Source organism: Mugil cephalus, chromosome 21 (genome assembly GCF_022458985.1).
Source record: "Mugil cephalus isolate CIBA_MC_2020 chromosome 21, CIBA_Mcephalus_1.1, whole genome shotgun sequence".
Classification (NCBI taxonomy): Eukaryota; Metazoa; Chordata; class Actinopteri; order Mugiliformes; family Mugilidae; genus Mugil; species Mugil cephalus.
The window spans coordinates 6,341,120-6,354,424 of NC_061790.1; the positions used below are offsets into that span (position 1 = coordinate 6,341,120).

General features: G+C 42.3%; 2 protein-coding genes across 2 annotated transcripts in view; both read left to right on the forward strand.

Annotated features, from left to right (window-relative positions):
- Positions 1-3,096, forward strand: part of lpgat1 (lysophosphatidylglycerol acyltransferase 1) — a 50,950-nt gene extending 47,854 nt beyond the window's left edge. Inside the window, exon 8 of the mRNA XM_047573807.1 lies at positions 19-3,096. Coding sequence (XP_047429763.1) covers positions 19-170 — 152 coding nt within the window. The 3' untranslated portion in view covers positions 171-3,096. The remainder of the gene's footprint in view (positions 1-18) is intronic.
- Positions 3,097-8,966: 5,870 nt separating this feature from the next.
- Positions 8,967-13,211, forward strand: nek2 (NIMA-related kinase 2). Its single transcript, XM_047573747.1, has 9 exons — positions 8,967-9,326; positions 10,210-10,427; positions 10,536-10,776; positions 10,868-10,950; positions 11,044-11,170; positions 11,248-11,482; positions 11,738-11,792; positions 11,884-11,957; positions 12,255-13,211. The coding sequence occupies exons 1-9, from the start codon at positions 9,231-9,233 to the stop codon at positions 12,458-12,460; spliced, it is 1,335 nt and encodes a 444-aa protein (XP_047429703.1). The 5' UTR covers positions 8,967-9,230; the 3' UTR covers positions 12,461-13,211.
- The last annotated feature ends 94 nt before the right edge of the window (positions 13,212-13,305 follow it).

Consider the following 13,305-nt stretch of genomic DNA (forward strand, 5'->3'; position numbering starts at 1 on the left):
TTTTTTGTCCTTCGACAGGATCATTCCCTCCTCTAGACGGGCAGAAGGAGGCGGCTTCCCGGCAGATGACCCTCGACCCCGTGTGGCTGTGCATCATCCAGTCGTTCGCGTTCGCCTCCGGCTACATGTGGTACAACGTCCTCCAGTACCTCTACTGCTGTTTATTTTGAGCGCGCTGATGAGGCCGAGAGTCTTTATCGGACCACTGGAAAAGCCTCAGGATCAGTTGGTGTGTGGCCCAGCGTCATACTAGCCCCCCCCCCCGCCCTCCGCCCTCCCCCCCCTCCCCCCTTTACGATGGATGAATGTACATTTGCAACAGTGGAGAGACTCAACAGGAAACTAAACAAAAAAAAAAAAAAGATAAATAAATAAAAATAACATATGAAGACAAGTACACAAACAAACAGATTCCAAAAACCAACCAACCAACCAACCATCCGTTATTAAACTTGGTCACAGGTATAGTTAAATCGCACACAACCCCCAAACGCCACACAACACGCGCTCCAGCGGCCTAGCGAGAATAATCTGTCACTCATCACGACTCACATTTTGATGTTTACACGTCCTCATACTCGTAGACACTCACACGTACATGACTTTTTATTCGAAGCTAACGAGGCTCAGGACTCCTCCAGATGATGATGATGCTCTGGACCGGACTCTCTCTCTCTCTCTCTGTCTTTCTGTCTCTGCCCACCCCCCCTCTTCCCCCCCCCCCCCCCCCCCCCCCCCCCCTCCCTCCCTCCCTCCCTCCCTCCTATCCTAGGCTTTAGCCGTAGTAGTTTTACAGAATATAAAAGTATGTCTGGACGTGCGTGTGAGCGAATATTTGTGACTAGAAGCATAATGTCTGCCCTGGTTCTTCTTCTTCTTCTTCTTCTTCTTCTTCTTCTTCTTCCTGGCGAGAGTCGATGAAGCCCACTGGACCTCTCTTTTTTCAGCCCGCTGGCCCGAGTCAGCCGGCTACACCTTTCAGAGCGAGCGGCCGTATGGACGTTGCGGCGCGGCCGCTCCTCTGGCCTTCATTGCACTAAGGATCCATACTGCCCTAACTGCTCCCTGGAAATACTCCTCAACGGTAGCTGTTTTCATTTCTCCTTTTTTATTTTTTCTTCCCGCATATCTTCACAACAATGGCCATTGTATTTGTTGTCGATGCGTTTTTTTGTTTTTTCTTTTTGTCGACGTCGTCTGGACTTTTTTCCCCTCCTGTTTTTTTTTGGTTTTTTTGTTGTTTTTTTTTTGTCGAGGCAGTATTGTGAGAGGAAAAATAAGGGGAGGGGGGGGGATCATGTTTACACTGGTGGCCCTGCTGAAAGCCTAAAGGGATGGTGGTTTTGATGCTTTGATGAAGGATCCGTGAAGGGAGGAAAAACTTGTTTAAAAAAAAAAAAAAAAGAAATAATAATAATAATTAAAGGTGGTAACACAGGGCAGGATCTGAAGTCTGATCACCTTTAAAAGTAACTTTCCCCCTTTTTCACCCCGCGCTCTCCACGACACACATGAGTCTGACTCCAGGATCATTTCGTGGGGGGGGGAGGCAGACTGAGGAAGGCAGAGACTCTTAACCCGCCCCCCCTCGCCGCCCCCATTGGACTACATAGTTTTACAAATATTTAAGCCATAACGCTTAGTGTCGTCGGGGTGGGGCAGAAAAAAAAAAAAAAAAAAGGTTTTATAGAAAGCTACCCTTCAGCATTCTACAAATAGAGATTTTGGCTTTACAGAAGTATAGGTGTCATTACTGTAAATTTACAGCATAACCTGCCTAAGTGAGTGTGTGTGGTTTGTCCTTTGTCCCCCGTCCCCGTCCCCTTCCCTTCCTCCCCATTTTTGATATTTACAATTCATGTCGCTCCGTGACGTCAGAGCGCGACGGCGGCAACTTCACCTCCAGTGGTCGGATTTTTATTTCATTTTAGATCAGCTGTTCTCGTCCTCATGTCATGGTATGTTTAAACCTTGTACATAACGAAGCTGAGGAAGAGCTGCTGGAAATGACTGAAGCGTCTCTCTCTGTCTGTCTTTCTCTTTTTTGGTCCGTGATAATTTCAAAGAACTTTATTTTAAAATATGAATGTTTTAATGAAAAACAAAAAAAAAAGGAATTAGAAAGCAAGGATTTTCCTTTCACTTCTCAGTGTTACCCAGTTTTTTTTTTTTTTTTGTGTTGTTGTTGTCGTTTTTTTTTTATTATTATTATTTAACATAGCTACTGTACGTCCGCATGCACAGAGACACACGGGCCCAGTTTCAAACCTTTTTAAATCAACGGGATTTAGTAAAAAAAAAATCTATCAAGCCTTACTGGACGTCCTGGTTGACTACAATCTCAAATACAATGCTGTTTCTGAGGAAAGTTTCAGGGTGTCGAGCTAAAACTGGGCCAGCGAGGAGCAGGAGGAGGAGGAGGAGGAGGAGGAGGAAGAAATCACTTCAACGTTCAATCTCGAATGTACTCGTGTCGTGGTTTTGAGGTCGGTTATATGTAATTTGCTTAGCCTGCTTTAATTATGACAGTTATAGAGCAGCAGTAATTATCATTGTCATGAACCAATGCATAAAAAAGGTGCATTGTAGTAGTCGCTGCCCTCTCTCTCTCTCTCTCTCTCTGTGCCACTGTCGGCTGAAATAAACTGTGTGAAATGCAAAAAAAAAATGCAAAAAAAAAAGAAAACAGAAGGAAAAAAAAGGGCTACCTGACTAGGTAGGTCGAAAACGTTTCGAATCAGGCTGTAAATGTGTTTCATCCCGCAGCCCTTTCAGACCCCCGACCCCTCCCTCATCGTGAGAGTGACTTGAAATGAAGCTTCATCGTTTTTCTTTTTTTTTTCACCATTTATTTTTTTTTTATATTATTAATATTTTCTTTTTTTTTTTTTTTTTGACCATGTTTCCAAAGAAGGCAGGGAAATAATGTTTTCCTAGATGTGGTTTTAGGAAATAAACACAATAGGGATTTAAACAAATTATACTAGAACTGTCTGTAATTTTTCCATTTTGTACTTCTCCTTTAATTCCTAGCTACACAGCCATTTTACAACACAAAAATACTTGTGCTGGAATAAAACATCATAAAGATCCTAACGGTGTGTTTCTCTTCACTACATTAAAATTCCTGGTGGTGTGCACTGATCGAGCCACAACATTAAGACCACTCACAGGAGAAGTGAATAACGGTGACCAGCTTGACACTTAAGTGTATTACTGAGAATCTTTTAGCGTTCATGTGGATTGCAGACCAGGCCAGACACCCCCACCCTATAGCAACGACACCCCCTCTGCAAGATGCAGCCTGCATGTGACACACACACACAGAAAAAAAAGGTTTAGGAACAAGAAAAACTAAATGAGCACCTCAGGACACCCTCAGAAGGACCATGTCCCAACATTAGGGAGGTGGTCATAATGTTATGTTTGTTTTTTTTGTAAAAATAATAATTGTAAAAATTGTAAAGATGAACTTTTTTTTTTTTAGGAATTTGACCAATGCAACACAGTAAGCTTCTTCTTTCGCTTTCTTTTAAGTTGTAGTTTATTATTCAGGATGTCACCAGATATAAAAACCATCTCTCTGTTGTCTGTTGCTGTATTTTTCCTGGTAACGCCGCCGTCCTCTCCTCGGCCTCCTCCTCAGAGGACGGTCTCTGGGTAACCGAAGCTCGTGTTTGCTCAGTGCTGCGCCCGTTGTTTAACCGTGGAGTCGGTCGCTGGCTGTTGAAAGTAACTGGTTTGTGTTACACCGCTCTGATTTCAAGCCGCCCGCGTACGGCGAGCTGAGGGCGGCGCGCTCGGGACGGGGGATCTCCTTATCTTGGCTGGAGGGCTGCAGCTGCACCTGATTGTGGCTCTGAAATGTCTGCTGATTTTGGTATAAAATGTGCTGTAATCTGCTGTACTGCTTTTATTTGGGTGCGTTTTGAGCCGAATGCAGAGGCAGCGGGGCCCTTTAAGAGAACCATGGGGATAAAAGTAGCATTGCACTTGGACTTTAAGGATGATATTTGTGCTGATTGGAGGCGTTTTTCAGTATTTATCCTCAAAAACAAATCTAAAATGAAGGCAGTTGAATGTGTTTTTCATATATATATAAATATATCATGCCCTGCTTGACTGATTCCTCATCTTACAGTACTTTGTATGAATCTGTATTGTAAGGAAATGTTGTTTTGAAAGTGTAAGCTGGCTTTGTACACGTCTCACAAACTGACATCCAGCAGCACATTAGCTAATTTGAAGGACAAATCATCTCGCCTGTCCCAGAATCAGCTGCTTTTATAGAAATCGATGTGCCACCTTTTAATATTCGCAGTAAACGTGAACCCGAGGTCAGCTGGCCGTGCAGTCGAGCGCATTCCCACGGCGGCTGGAGCGATGGGTGGAGGTCTGGAGGGTTGGAAACAGCGGGAAGTGATCTGGAAAATGGGATTAAATATGCACCAAGCCTCACCAACGCACCAAAGGCCTAAAGAGGATGGGGCCCGAGTGGAAGAGGAGGAGGAGCTTCATCACCCTGCTTTGAGAGCCCTGCTCCTCACCAGAGCTCCTCACAAGGTCACCCACATTATACTTATAGATCGTCTCCAGAGGAACTTTTGTGTCCTCTGCAGAGGCACCGGCGTTTCCCTCTCGGACACCTGCAACGAACTATTTCACGGGCGCCGCTCCCCAAGGTCCTCAATGTCACGCTTTGATGCCCGCTCCTCCGTGATTGCTCCGGCGATGGCAGCGTCCCCTTGAGTCAGCAGGCACTAAAACATCCAGCTGTGGAGGGGAGGGTTGGGTTGAATGTCACTGCAGCAGCCGTGGGCATCACAGAGACTCCCTGCACCCACCCACCCACCCCACTCCTCCCCCTCCTCCCGCAGTCACGCTGATCCAGCCCTCTTGTTTGTCAGGATCGGGTGTCTCGCACAAATACCTGTCAACACATCCTACTGGAGATTATGTGTCTCACTAGTACAACAAAGAGGAAGGGTGACATGAGAGTAATGCCGTCACTTAATCCCAAGTAATGCATTGTCAGTTTCTGGGGAGGTCACGTACACGGTGTCAGATCAGTGTGACAGTGTGTTTACGATATCAATCTCTAAAGGTGAACCCGTTTCGTTTGTGCTGCTCGAAAATAAACGGCTGCGCATGGGAAAGAAACTGCGTGATAAGGCACCGTGATGGCTGCCTGATAAATGTGTTTTAGGTTTAATACGTGCACGCTGGTTTGATTCGTGTTTTTGTCCTGCTTGTAATTCTTGGTTAACAAAATCCAACCCTTAAATCCCTTGAGAAACAAATAGTCGCTTCCTAGCAGAAGTTCACGACTTGTGAACTTGGACTTGAACTGCATTTGAAAAACACCTTAGTGTGGACTGGTCTGCGGCAGCTAATGTTAGCAGCTATGCTAACTCAAGATGTCTGTGTGTACATGAAAATATTTAGATTTATTCTCTACCTGATGCTGTGTCATGCAAAAAAATAACATTTCAACGCTCAATACACCTTAAAAGAATAGATATATATATTATTTTTCTGTTTCTAGTCCCATTCCACCTGCTCTAAGTTACTTGTGAACATATCCTTTACTTTCTAAGGAAAACATATAAAGATGCAATTTTCTGCATATTTTAACTTGAGGTTGTTATTAGCATAAAAGGGAACTGGTGTCTTGTCACCAAGACCAGGTGAGTGCATTTGAAATGAGCAAATCATTTTAGTTTGGACTGGTTTGAGCAGTACCCTGTAGCGGTTAATGTTAGCTAATGTTCTCTACTTGCTGCTGTTACATGACACTAAAAGGCCACAGGTTTAACATTTCAGTGTTAAATACACCTTTAAATAAGAGATTTACTGTTCCACCTACTGAAAGCAATTCAAAAAAGGAAAAGATAAAACTTTGTGTCAGATTAGCTGTGTCCCCTTGTTTCTTTATGCTAAGCTAAACTAGCTTAAGATATGAAACCAGTATAAACAAAGTTGTTTTTTTATTGTACGTCCAACAAGAAGTCCATAATGTGAAACGTGTTCCTTTTTAATAGACAGGGTACCTAAGTACGGAAAATGAAAACAAGTGTGTGGAAAAATGTTGATGTTTCAAAGACTGTTACCACTGTTCAATTTTCTAAAACATAAAATTTTGAATATATATAAAAAAATAAATGGATTGATCTGTTTTTTTTTGTAGACGCCTTCAAACCTAATGAACGAGCGATTCTAAATGTCTTTTATTGGTTTAATTTATGATCTATTTATTTTTGCATTTTACTTAATTTAGTTACTTGTTCAAAGTATTTGAGGACTTATTTGATGTTTACGAATGTCAGTGAGGCCAAGTCTTTTGTAACATCAGGTAGTTTAGTTGTTCATGTGCAACTTACAATTTAAAAAAAGAAAGAAAGAAAGCGTGCACTTAATTTATCTTTAACTTATCTATATGAGCTAACAATAATCTTCCAGAAAGTATTTGGTGACATATCTGCATATATATTCAGAATAATGCAAACAAACAATTCATTCCATAATTTTCATGATACACAACTATTTACTCAAATGCCATGATTTTATTGATTTTATTTCGTTTGTTAAGTGGAATTTGGAAATTTCAAATGTGTAGGAACTCTGTATATAATGTATTTTAATTCATCTTTTATTCCTATTATAGCATGTCATTCTGCAGAGACGAGATCCCAGGGGACTGCAGGATATTTGTCACATTTGTGTCTTGAAGAAAATCTTCGATTGTAACGACGTCCAGATGAATAGATCGAGAGGTGAGCCGTAATCCGGCTTTACTGACCCGTCGTGACCCCCCCGTCAGAGGTGAGGAGGTTATGATGGGATGGAGCTGCCTGTCCTCTCTGCTCCTGGCCTTTAACAGGGGCAGCTGACGTCTGAGCGGCCTCGGGCACCCGACTGTCTCTGTTGTTTTTAGCCGTCAGTTTTCCACTCACCCCCACCGCACTCACACACACACACACACACACACACACACACACACACTGTTCCTGGCTGATGTCCAAACTCCTCCAGCTCTTTGTAGGAGTGACCTTTGCAGAGGCAGACTGACTGACAGACCGGATCGTGCGCTCACGCTGCTGGTGGTGTGTGTCAGTGTGTGGTTGCTGGAAAGGAGGATTTGAACTGTTGCTGCTGCTGCTGCTGCTGCTGCTGCGGCTGAGACGACTGGAAATCCCAGAAACTATCACCTGGAGGATTTACCCATGGGTCACCACGCACGCACGCTTTAGCAGTTTTTTTTTGTTTGCCTTTATTTGGCCCCCAAAAGTGAGATGAGGCGACGCGTAATGTGGAAGTAAATAACCAGATCTAATCGGTTAATCTTGGCGTGTGTCGATGATAAGATCCTTATGTAGAAATCTGAAGCGACGCAGATGGATGAAGGATTAAATGTGAAACCGGCGTTAAGGTTGTGTGTGGTGTGCGCGGGGATCGGCTTTGTACTTAAGAAAACAGGATATAGACTGATATATAGGTATTTATAAAACTTTAATCTGAGCTGAAGAGGCTTTGTGCGTCTAGAAAAGAGACACACACACACATGTATAATGGCTGGAATTGGGTCGCCACAACCAATTATTTTTAATGAACAAATTTGGCAATTATTTCTCAGTCTTTGACCCCAATGAAGGCCACAAACCAAAATCATGTTCATCTAATTATCCCTGTACTACAGGTGTCTCTGCACCTTTTTATATTTCAAATTGCGCCATAAATAACTCCTTTAAGAAAAAATGTTTCCTCCTTAATCCTGAGCTTGAATTGAATGTGATATATTTCTATTGTAATCTGCAGTGTTTACGCCGGTTCATCCAGAGCAGACTGTTTACACTAGGACATATGTAGAAGCCATATGCGAGTCCCAGATATAGGAGCAGAGTGAGAGGTCGCTGCATGTCTGCTCCTCTCAGATGGCGACTCTTCAGGTGGTCCCGATGGCCACATCAAATGTCCAGTGACAATAAGACGTCGATCAGCCTCCCCCACCTCCTCCCTCCCTCCCTCTCTCACACACACACACACACACACACACACATATGCAGCCATGGAAACTGCTCCGATGACAGCCATCGACCTTTTTGTGCATTCAGGAATAACTGGGACGTCTTGATGAGAGCCCGGAGCATCCTGTCAGTCACTGTCAGATTGAGAATATTTGTTTGAAAAAAATAAATAAATAAATAAATCTGTTTAAGATTTCAGATGCACGCCGTGTTTTTGTTTGTGCTTCCCTTCTTTTCAGAGAATTTGCTGCTACTTTTGGAAATTTGGTCCATCAAGCACTGATATTTTTATGCTGCACAGATATTTTTTAGTAAACTATTCTTACCTTGTGTGACTTGTTTTTTGGATGGCTACTTGCACTGATCCTGAAACACACACATAAAGTCCCAACACAGTACATTACCCACAACAGCAATAGACAACCAAGCCTAAATATATTCACATGTGTGCATTATATTCAACCGTTTTGATTTTTTTGATTTAAATACAAATCATCTGATAATTGTGAGGAGGTGGGATTTGAGTCATTTCTTTTATGTATTTATTTATTTTATTAGGAATTTATTTGCACACCAGCAGCTCTTTTTGCTGTATAAATGAAACTATGCATTACGTCAGTTATGTATTAATATTAAAATTTTGCATTATTGTCAGTAAAAACAATTCACAATATCATAACCCAGTTATCTAAAACATGACACAACTTTTCTCACTAAACAAATTTGGAATTATCTGCAATGAATGTGCGAAGTGCTATTTAATCTAACATCCTCACCTTTTGTTTACCCCTGTGACCACACGCTGTTCGTGTGTTTTTGGCGCCACCCTGTGGAAGCTCCCGTTCATAACATTTACCCGCCCTACTCTCGCGGTATTCAGGCGCTTAGCAACCTTACAACTTGTATCCTCACATTGACCAATCAGGAAACAGCATGCTGGGAGAACGGACCAATCACGATCAAGGATTTCGGCACCAATTTAAAACCGAAGCGGTTCGCTTCCTGTTTTGTTAACAGCAACGAACACGAGTTAATTGTTGAAGAAAGGAAGCAAAAAATATATATTTGGTCCTTTAAATCATTGCCAGTACTGAAGTGAAGCGATTTCTTTTTAAGTCGGTTATTTTTAACCGAGCCTCATCTGACGTCGACGCTAACGTTAAGTTTGGTAACTTTTTACGTTAGAAGCCGTTGACATAAAACAAGATGCCGTCCCGTGTCGAGGACTACGAGGTGTTGTACACCATAGGCTCCGGCTCGTACGGAAAATGCCAGAAAATAAGACGAAAAACTGACGGGAAAGTGAGTAACACGACACATTTGTTAACCCCGGAACACGCAGACATCTGCAGACGAAGTTTTGTTGCTGCAACCACCATGACGATGTTTGTCATTATTACAAACACATTGGGTTTCAGGCCTCAGCAGAAGAGACAAAGCAGCCTAAAGCGTGTTATTCCTCATTTATTTTATTTCCTGCATGTGTAACTAATATAAAATGTGGAAGGGTTATTGCAGGAGTAAATATAAGTTTAAAGTGGTCGCCATTAGAAAAAGTCTCATGTTTGCTGCAGCTGTTGCATATTTTTAAATTCTGCCACTTTTTATATGTAGTTTTGCACATTTACTTTATTTAAGTTAATAAAATGAAGTTTAACATGTCTCTGTCCTTTCAAATATGTTTGTCTAGTGATATTTTTGATGGTTTTGGGTTTATGTGTGGACGCCTCTTATTGGAGAATGCACGTGTAAGGGTAGGAGAAAGCAGAAGTTTTATTTGTGGCATCAAAGTTTATCGAAATTGTTCAAGATGCTTTTGCAGAAAATGGAGCCTGAGATCCCCAGAGCAAGCACTGAGGTTATGGGAAAAGGGGAAAAGACTTGAGCATGATCCATTGAGGCTGGACAGAAAAAAAAAAGATTTAGGCATGAGGTTAACAAGATAGTTTGGTGGGATCAGGACCACAGATCAGAAACATACATCTCCAGGCCAGAGACATTCACAACAAGGTCCTTGGACTAAGTGAAGGCACATTACAGATTCCCTCTAGGTTAGTGGGGGAAGCTTAATTTAGATTTATTAGTGCTTAAAATGTCTATTCCTGGCACAGATAATTTTAATTTCACACGTATGCTTTTAACTGTTTAACTTATGTTGGTTATTATCATTATTTATGTTCTGTAGATACTTGTGTGGAAGGAGCTGGACTACGGTACCATGGCAGAGAGCGAGAAGCAGATGCTGGTGTCGGAGGTGAACCTCCTGAGGGAGCTCAAGCACCCGAACATAGTGAGGTACTACGACCGCATCATAGACCGGACTAACACCACGCTGTACATCGTCATGGAGTACTGCGAAGGGGGAGATCTGTCCAGCCTCATCAGTCGGTGCATCAAGGAAAGGTAAATAAAAAAAATAAATAAATGACAGCATACTGCTGGTGGTATCATCGTGTCTCCACCCGGGCTACGTCTGCAGAGTTAATCGTGAGTGTACTCTCACCTCAACAGGCGTTATTTGGAGGAACAGTTTGTCCTGCGCGTCATGGCGCAGCTCACGTTAGCCCTGTTGGAGTGTCACAGGAGGAGTGATGGCCGGGCCACAGTTCTTCACCGAGACTTGAAACCAGCCAACATCTTCCTCGACATCAAACAGAACGTCAAGCTCGGCGACTTCGGCCTAGCGAGGATCCTGAACCATGACACCAGCTTTGCAAAGACGTTTGTCGGGACGCCATACTACATGTCTCCGGTGAGTCGTCTGATACTGCTGTGTCTGATGGTTTTCTTCACTTTTTACTTAGCCTGGATTCTTTAGTGAACCTTTTTTTTTTTTCTTTCAGGAACAAATCAACAGGATGTCTTACAATGAGAAGTCAGATATTTGGTCACTGGGATGTTTGCTGTATGAACTTTGTGCATTATCGTAAGTTTTCCCGAATGTACTGCTCTCAACTGATTTCCCCAACAAACCGTTTGACTGCAGATCTGAAGGTTTTCCTACATTTGTCCTGTCCAGGCCTCCGTTTACTGCTTACAACCAAAAACAGCTGGCAGAGAAGATCAGAGAGGGGAAGTTCAGAAGAATCCCGTATCGCTACTCGGAAGAACTGAACACCTTACTCAGCAAAATGCTCAACTTAAAGGTGTGTATACTGGCAATTAATTTCGCCAGTCACACTACTTGTGTATTCTTTGTATATTTATTGATTTTGGTTTGTAGGACTACCTGAGGCCCTCTGTGGAGTCCATTCTCCAGAGCAGCCTACTGAGCGATGCGGTTGCAGAGGAGCAGAGGAGGGCACAGGTGAGGCCCAGGCGGAAGTCGGCAGACTCTGTCTGTCCTGTCCAGAAGCCGAATGAGCCGGCGCCTGCTCCTGCTGCAGAGCTCCGACTCAGGGAACAGGCACTGCGGGACAGAGAACACGCACTGAAGGAACGTGAGGAGAGACTTGAGAGTAAGGCTTTTATTCTTAGCTCTCTTCGTGCACCTCTGACTTTAGTTTTATGTATGTTGCATTGTACAGATAAACCTCGGACAAACCTCTTCAAAAATTTGCTCATTGTTTGAAACCTGTCTAACCTGTTCAAATATTGACCTACTTTGACACATCTCACACACCTCCTGGCTGACAATGACGAAAACAGTGTAAATACATTTTTGTGTGTGATGTCCAGCACTAAAATGGTCTTATTTTGATGTTAAATCACAGAAAGGGAGCAGGAGCTCTGTGTTCGTGAGCGACTGTCAAATGAGAAGCTTGCACAGTAAGACTTTTCTTAAAGAACCAATTCATATATTGTAGTTTTCTCGCCGCGTATCCAGCTGATTGCTTCACTTTATATTCTACCGTTTCAGAGCCGAGAGCTTACTGAGGAATTACAGTCGTCTACAGCAGCACAGAGACCCGCTGTTTTATGGCAAAGACATAGGTATGGGAATCCAGCGAAGACATCTGGGTTTACTGAACCGAAATGAGAGATGAGAAGTGTTTTTTTTTTTTATATATTTATGTTAATGAATGAATGAATTAAATCATGCTTATTTATTACTTTTTATATCATGTAAATAAAGTTTTTTATACACAAATAAAGTAGTAAATTGCATTTAAATGGTGCAACACACACACTACACAATGTGAATTCTATCCTTTAAGATGGTAGTTAAGCCCGCCTCATGATATCAAGTTTAGTCTGATCCCTGTTAATCTCCTTGCCATCTGGTTGTAGATGTGGAGAACATGTCCCCTGGCAAGAAGAAGGTCCACTTTGCCGCCGAGAGCAAAGAGAACAAGCGGCCCGACGGTCGTCGGAGTGCGACGTCCCAGGAGCTGGTGTTGAGGAGGCTGCAGGAAGCCAATCTGCGAACTCAAACACTGAACGAAGTGGAGAAGATATGTCAGTTCAGAAGCAGGCAGATCCTTGGCATCCGCTGAACACACACACACCACTGATTTATGACTGAATGTGAAGCTAAGAGTCAAAGAACTGGATGTAAATTAAGATTTATTTATAATAACCCAGTAGCTGTGACAAGCCAAATGACCACTTGCTGTCATGTGTATGTTACTACAAGCTGTGTAGTGTGGTAGGTTTCTTTAGTTGCACAGTGTGACGTGTGGATGGGTTGATATTGCAGGCAGCTCAGTTAATGTGTGTATTTGTGTTATATTTATGTGAGTCCCTGTAACAAATGGCAGCAGACATAGATCCTGATGATCTATAAGAGTTTATAGCATAAACACTCACTTGCCAGGTCATTAGGTACAAATGCAGGGAAAACAAATGTATTTTAATAGAAGTCCTCCACTAAATCTTAGCTCCATGAAGTTTATGATACTTAACCCTAGTTTATTATAACTGTGAGGGCTGATTCAATTGGATTTTGTAGAGCTATATTTACATCTTTATATTACTGTGATTGCTCCATTGTAGGCAGGGGGCTAGGCTGAATAACAGATGCACAGTTGAATAGCCACATTTCTTGCCCAGTTTCAACATGAACGGGCTCAGTCCACACCTGTTATGTTATAATGCACATGTTTTCTCTAGTGTACAATGAATTGACAAGTGAGTGTATGAGGAGTCAGTCCTCAACTTGTGACGACAATGAACATGTAAATTATTTCAAGTGAATTTATTATATTTTAAAGGATTCAAAATAAATGTGTTAATTACAAAAAAATATATCTGAGACTGTTTCAATCAAAACTTTAACTGGAAATAAGATTTAATTTACATTACAATTAAACTACAGACCCCAATTAATCAAGGCTGATAG